Source organism: Mastomys coucha, unplaced genomic scaffold, assembly GCF_008632895.1.
Source record: "Mastomys coucha isolate ucsf_1 unplaced genomic scaffold, UCSF_Mcou_1 pScaffold5, whole genome shotgun sequence".
NCBI lineage: Eukaryota > Metazoa > Chordata > Mammalia > Rodentia > Muridae > Mastomys > Mastomys coucha.
Window position 1 is genome coordinate 82,904,405 of NW_022196911.1, and position 7,512 is coordinate 82,911,916.

Here is a 7,512-nt window from a genome sequence, read left to right on the forward strand (position 1 = left end):
ATTGTGGTTAGAGTCTATAGAGTCTATCAATCTCCAGCATGTAAATTCTCTTGTTCCTCTTCCATATTATGAATGCCTTCCACTGGAAAAGGTAGAGATATTTTTACTTGTTAGAGGCTAATTCTGTTTTTTAACAGGTTTTTTTGTAACTGGTTGATCAGTTTCTGAGCTTTTCCTAGCCCTTTCCACTACAATCAATACTCAAGAGTTTTAAAAAATATTGAGCAAATTATCTTTAAGAAAATACAAGTTAAATATCCTGAAAAAGTAAGCTTTAGGAAGTTATGAGGTTGTTTTAGATATTGTATAAATTATGGGGTAGCTTTAAATTTTCTTTTTGTACTGGACAAAAGGAAAACAGCTTTCCCCATTTTTTAACATTTCCTGAAGTACATTCATGGTAAGCATTTACAATTTTCAAGTTACTGAACTTATGAAGAACCAAGAGCTTTATATTAACTGTTTTATTGACTAGACAACAAAAGACATTGTATCTTCACATTTGCCATGCCCCTTTTTTTAAAAAAAAAAGTTTCTGGGCTGGGCAATGGTGGCCCACGCCTTTAATCCCAGCACTTGGGAGGCAGAGGCAGGCGGATTTCTGAGTTCGAGGCCAGCCTGGTCTACAGAGTGAGTTCCAGGACAGCCAGGGCTACAGAGAAACCCTGTCTCGAAAAACCAAAAAAAAAAAAAAAAAAAGTTTCTATCAAAAATGTTACCTTCAGTGCTGGCTCGATACAGAGAAGATTAGCATGGCCCTAAGCAAGGATGACACACAAAGTGAAGCATTCCATATTTTTTTCAAACTGAAAAAAAAAAGTTACCTTCAGAGGCAGGTGGATTTCTGAATTCGAAGCCAGCCTGATCTACAGAGTGACTTACAGGACAGCCAGTGCTACACAGAAGCGGTGTCTCCAAAAACAAAAAACAAAAAACAAAACAAAACAAAACAAAAAGTTACCTTGTAAGCCAAGGATAAATGATTTCTTGTGTGTCTTCTATTATTTGTAGGTCTTTACAATACTTAAAAGATTTGCTAGGGAGCCATTGCACATATAATAGGAGTGCATACTATTTACAAAGGCAGTTGTCATTCTCACTCTGTAAAAAGTCTTATCTAAATAAATTATTTGATATTTTTCCTGTGTTAACATCTAATTCAGAAAGTTAAATTTGCCTTTTAACACTTGTCTTTAAAACCCAATGTTTGGTTAGCAGAGTTAAATATTTCCAAATTTGGGTTTTGTAGCCCAGGATTTGAGGATAAGTACCCCCTATTTATTAGGTTTGATCTGCCTAAGTAGCTGAGCCGGACCATTTAAAGGAAGTCAATGAAAATAATGAGAATGTATTTTTTTTTAATCAGTCGGCATTACTAATGGTGGAATAAGCTCGTTGTAGGGTAACCTTTGTTCACTAACATTTTCCCTTCACTTACTGAGAGGTATTTGTCTCCTGCCCTCCTTTTATGATCCCACTTGGGATTGTTCACAAAGGTAGTGTAATAGGATACTTGGATTCTGTTTCTTGGTTTACTTCTGACTTTTAAAGAAACATTTTACAAAAAAAAGAAAAAAAAATAGCCGGGCAGTGGTGGCGCACGCCTTTAATCCCAGCACTTGGGACTAAAGTGCTAGATCAGTGGCAGGTGGATCTCTGAGTTCGAGCCTGGTCTACAGAGTGAGTTCCAGGACAGCCAGTGCTACACAGAGAAACCCTGTCTGGAAAAACAAACAAACAAACAAACAAAAGAAACATTTTATCCTTTCCATTGTTTTCTTGATAGAATTATCAAGTTTGGAGGGAATGCATGTGCCTTTCTTCACTACATTTGATATTTAAAGAGTGGAATATTAAAATCCTTTTGTCTAGTATTAGGTTAGGTTGGGCTAATAATACTGTTTAGAATATACTGGTTCTCTGAAAATCTCTTCCCATGTTATAATAGCCCTCAATAAACTCTTGGGTTAAAAAAAAGCAAGTTTTTTTTTTATAAGATTTATTTTATGTATGTAAGTATACTGTCTCTTTTCAGACACACCAGAAGAGGGCGTCAGATCCCATTACAGATGGTTGTGAGCCACCATGTGGTTGCTGGGAATTGAACTCAGGACTTCTGGAAGAGCAGTCAGTGCTCTTAACCTCTGAGATATTTCTCCAGCCCTAACATTTCTATAGAAATAAATTGGGTATATAGGTTTGAGAGATTTATTTTATGAATATGAGTGTTTTGCTTGCATGTTAGTCTGTGCATCACATTTGTGCCTGGTGCCCAAGGAAGTCAGAAGAGGGCATTGGATCCTATAGAACTCTTGTGGATGATTTTGAGCTGCCAAGTGGGTGCTAAGAATCCTCGAACCCAGGACCTCTGCAAGAACATATGCTTTTAACCATTGAATCCTTTTCATTTGTTCTTTGAAGTAATTACTCAAAGGACTTGTTTTCTATGGTAGGTAATCAAACTGCTTTGAAGGAGGAGTTAACCAACATTACATTTCAGCAGAGAACCTAGTTTTTTACATATTTGCATCCGTAGTAATTAAGCTGATTTTGTTAATATCACTCTTAAAGTATGAATGATGCCCATGATAGTTACTAAAGGCTCAGGACATAATCTGTGCATGTTTATGTCTGAATGCTGCTACTTACAGATTAGTCATCAAAATCCAATTATCACTTTGGTCCTTTGTCCTTCAAAAAATAAACTTTGGTATAAATGTTTTTAGGTTTTGGATGTCTTCTGACCAAAATGGCAACTTTAAAATGGCAAGTTTAAGGTCTTTGCACCGTGACCTTACATCCCTTTTCTGCTCGTGACTGCTCACGACTGCTCACGACCGCTCTGACTTTATTGCACTACTGTACTTTACAGCTAGCAGTGCAATAGTATTGTCAAAGCATCCGTGAGCAGGCTGCACACCTTTCTTGTCTTATTTGTAACTTTCAGTGCTGAAAACTGTATAATTTTGTTACATGTATTTTTTAAAAGTCATCATTTGAAAAAGTATCTTACCATTAATCATTTCTGTATTACACTGAAAATTCATTACTGTACGTTGTGAAGTAATGGCTTGTCTATCTGAACAGTTCTTTGTAATTTGCTTCTTTTTGTAACAGACTGAATAGGTTCTGCAACTCTTAGGTCTTATTATAGTGTATGAGTTGGTAAGTGATGGTCTCTCATGTTTCTTTACTGTGGTAATGCTTTATGTCTTAAGTGTCAATTTTAGTATTATATAAGAAATGCTTAAATGTAACACTTAGGGAGGGGACTATAGAGATGGTCCAGCAGTTAAGAACACTAAAGAGGACCTGAGTTCCCTTCCCAGCGCACACATCTAATAGCTCTCAGCCACTTGTAACTCTAACTCCAGGTGTTTCACTGCTGTCTTCTGGTCTCTGCAGGCACACAAATACAAAGACACACACACTGATACATACACAGAAAAATAAAATCCTTAACTTAGCTTGATTATTTAACTATAAAATATAAACCATAGGCGGATTTCTGAGTTCGAGGCCAGCCTGGTCTACAGAGTGAGTTCCAGGACAGCCAGGGCTATACAGAGAAACCCTGTCTCGAAAAAACAAATATATATATATATATATACACATATATGTATATATGTGTGTGTGTGTGTGTGTGTGTGTGTGTGTATAAATCATTACTTAAAAAAACAACAAACTACTATTGGTTGTGAATTTCACATGCACCCCAACACCCCAATTCCACTCATCTTTCCGTCCCTAGTATTGGCCTTCTGCCCTTGCAGCTTCCCCCTCAAACAAAAATAAAGATAGAATTAAAAAAAAATTTTGTCACCAGGCGGTGGTGGCGCACGCCTTTAATCCTAGCGCTTGGGAGGCAGAGGCAGGCGGATTTCCGAGTTCGAGGCCAGCCTGGTCTACAGAGTGAGTTCCAGGACAGCCAGGGCTATACAGAGAAACCCTGTCTCGAAAAAACCAAAAAAAAAAAAAAAAAAAAAATTTGTCATGGAAGCTGTAGTATGTCACAATGTGTCACACAGTATATCCTTTTTTCCATACAAAAATCATCACTTTTTCGTAATAAGTTTAATGTACATTTTAAGTAAAACTAAAAATTTAAGTGTACACTATGATGAGTTTTGGCAAATGTATACATAATGTTACTATCTCTACTATTAAGATATAAAACATTTTCATTACATTTCATTTCAAAAGTATCTGTGTCCGGAGTCTCCTTTCAAACCATGGTTTCTGGAATATAAATGTGCTAGCACATTATTTGTTCTTTTATGTTTGTATTCTTGTACTTACTGTAACTGCTTTTGTCATCTTGTCTTTGTTGCACGTGTTGATAATTGATTCATTTTTATTGCTGACTATATTCCATTGTATAAAACCTGACAAATTGCTTCTTGGGTTGTTTCCAGGCTTTGCCTGTTATGAATAAAGTTGTTGGAAGCATTGAGTGTCTTTGTGTGGACATAATTCTTTATTTCTTTTGTGTAAATACTAAGAAGTGGGACTATTAGGAGAAGTTGCTAAAATCAACTGGGTGGCTTTCATCCCATCACTTGGGAGGCTTGGGTGGGAGGTGGGTTCTGAGTTTGAGACCTAGTCTGCAGAGTGAGTTTCAGGAACCCAGGGCTATACAGAGAGACTTTGTCTTGAAAATACATACCCGCACACAAAAGGTAAAAAATTTGATAAAATCTTTTCTATAGTCCTTTTAGTAATGAGTATTTTTTCATGTGTTTATTTGCAGCTGATATATCTTTTTTAGTGTCTCAAAGTCTTCCTTTACATGTACATACGTGCATGCACATAAACCACAGACATGCACACATTTTTTTCTCAATCCAAGGACACTAATCTTTTTTTCTTGGAGATTTGTGGTTTGGGGGCTGGAGTGATGGCTCTGGGGTCAGGGAGCTTCTTGCTCTCCCAGAGGACTAGAGTTTGCTTCTCAGCACCCAGGTTGGGCAGCTTCCAGTTGTTTGCATTTCCAACTTGAGAGGATTGTACACTCTCCTGTGCCCTCTGTGGGTTTCTTTACACACAAGGCAAGGCAAACAGACAGACAGACACACACACACCATAAATTTAAAAGAGTTTTTTTTGGTAAATTAATGTTTTTATGAGCATGTATATGTATGCTTGCTTGAGTCTACATCCTTCACATGTGTACAGGAGCTGTGGAAGCCAGAAGAGGGTATTGGATCTTCTGAAACTTGAGTTACAGTTGGTTTTCAGCAGTCATGTGGATGCACTGAGAATGGAACAAACCTAGAGTCTCTGCAAGACTAAAAGCGCTCTTAACTACTGAATTATGTCTCCAGCCCCCAAATGAAATCTTAATAAGGTTTAACACAGCCCTATAAAAAACAACTAATGCACATGTGTAGTGGTGTACATGCCCTGGTGAATGTAGAGGCCTGTGAGCCACCACTGCCTAGCTTGTATATACTTTTGTTTTTTTGTTTTTTGTTTTTTTTTTTTGAGACAGGGTTTCTCTGTATAGCTCTGGCTGTCCTGGAACTCACTCTGTAGGACCAGGCTGGCCTCGAACTCAGAAATCCACCTGCCTCTGCCTCCCACGTGCTAGGATTAAAGGCATGTGCCACCACTGCCCAGCTTATACTTTTGTTTTGCTTTGGTTTTGGAGACAGGGTTTCTTTTTGTAGCCTTGGCTGTTCTGGAACTTCTCTGTAGACCAGGATGGCCTGGAACTTACAGAGATCCTCCTGCCTCTGTCTCCCAAGTGCTGTTATATACTTTCTTTATATCTACAAATTTAGAATGAGTGTTTATCACATATTAGTATAATATTCAAACATGAAAAGAATGAGTAATTATTGTTACTAATGTATTTTTGTTTACTAAATAATATATGTGTACTGGTCTTTTAGTTCCAGAAGGCTGATTCTGACTTGGATTACCTTCAATATAGGCTGGAGTATGAAATCAAGGCTAACCACCCTCATTCAGCAGGAGAGGTAATTGGGAAATAAGTAAAGCATTTTGTTTTCTTTTGCTTTGTTTTCTTTTGTTTTGTTTTCAAGACCGGGTCTCACTCAGAAAGCAGCCTTGGGTGTCCTGGAACTCACTATGTAGACTAAGCCTGGCTTCAACCTCACAGAAAGCTTGCCTGCCTCTGCCTTTTGAGCACTGGCATTAAAGGTGTGCACCACTATGCTTGGCTACTTTGTACAAATATTTTCTGGCAGTATTTCTAATTGTAATATATTCTAACAATTACTAAATACCAAGCTTTTAAGCACTAGGTTTGTAGAGTCACAACATCTTGTTTTGATAGAAGATTGCTTATGGTATACTGAAGCAATTATACTGATAATAAAATATGTGCTAATTTTTAAAAACAGATGATGAACTCAAAGGTACAAGCCAGGAAGGAGCCTCTGAAGTGCGAAGCCTGGATATTTCTATTCCTAGAATACTGGTTCTTAGGTTGATGGGAGAAGGTTTAGTAGTTAGTCATGCTGTTCTTTGGCAAAGGAAATACGTGGCTAAGTTTGCTTAATTATAGTATAGGTATGAGCAGTAATTTTTGCGTAAGGTTATGTAGTTTATTTTCTCTTCTTTCAACTTGACACAGTCTAGGGTCATCTTAGGGGGAACTTCAATTGAAAAAATTGCCTGTAAGCAAGTCTTTGTGAACATTTTTTTTTAAATGATTGATAGGTGGTGGCCCAGCCCACTGTAGGCAGGGCCATCCTTGGACGGTGGTCCTGGGTTGTATAAGGAAGCAGGCAAGTAAACAGCACTCCTCCATAGCCTCTGCTTCTCTTCCTGCCCCCAGGTTCCTGGTTGAGTTCCTGCCCTGATTTCCTTTTACGGTGGACTGGGATTGGGCTGAGTAAGCTGTTTAAACATTTTCCTCCCAGAGATTGTTTTGGTCAGTGTTTTATTACAGCAATAGAATAGCTTTAGTATCACATTATTCAGAAATTTTGAGAAAGAGTCTCACTGTGTTGCTTAGGCTGGTCTCTATTTCTGGACTTAACTGAGATCACCTTCAGGCCCCTAAGCAGCTGGGATCACAGGTGCATGCCCACTGCATCAGAGTTCTGCTTTATATACCACAAATTCATGCCTGTTAAGTATACATGTCCATGGGAAAGATGAAACAATCTCCATGCATTGTCTGTGGACATTATACTTGTTAGTAGACAGGAAATAGCGTATCTGAATTTAAAAAAATTCCATACATAAAAAAAAAAAAAACTATTTTAGAGCTGGACAGTGGTGGCACACGCCTTTAATCTCAGCACTTGGAAGGCAGACGCAGGCAAATTTCTGAGTTCAAGGCCTTCCTGGTCTACAGAGTGAGTTCCAGGACAGCCAGATCTACACAGAGAAACCCTGTCTCGGAAAACAAAACAAAACAAAACAAAACCAAAACAAAATTACTTTATGCTGGCTGTGATAGTACTTACCCTAATGCCAGTACTCTGGAGCCAGAGGCAGGAACATTGCTGTAAAATTTTAGCTAGCCTGTTTACCTGA

At 38.0% G+C, this 7,512-nt stretch overlaps 1 protein-coding gene and 1 pseudogene across 1 annotated transcript in view; both read left to right on the forward strand.

Moving 5' to 3' along the window:
• Ska2 (spindle and kinetochore associated complex subunit 2) overlaps positions 1-7,512 on the forward strand; it is a 19,161-nt gene that overhangs the window by 1,615 nt on the left and 10,034 nt on the right. The window contains exon 2 of the mRNA XM_031352078.1: positions 5,895-5,981. Within this exon, the coding sequence (XP_031207938.1) occupies positions 5,895-5,981 (87 nt within the window). The remainder of the gene's footprint in view (positions 1-5,894; positions 5,982-7,512) is intronic.
• LOC116079376 lies at positions 700-800 on the forward strand (annotated as a pseudogene).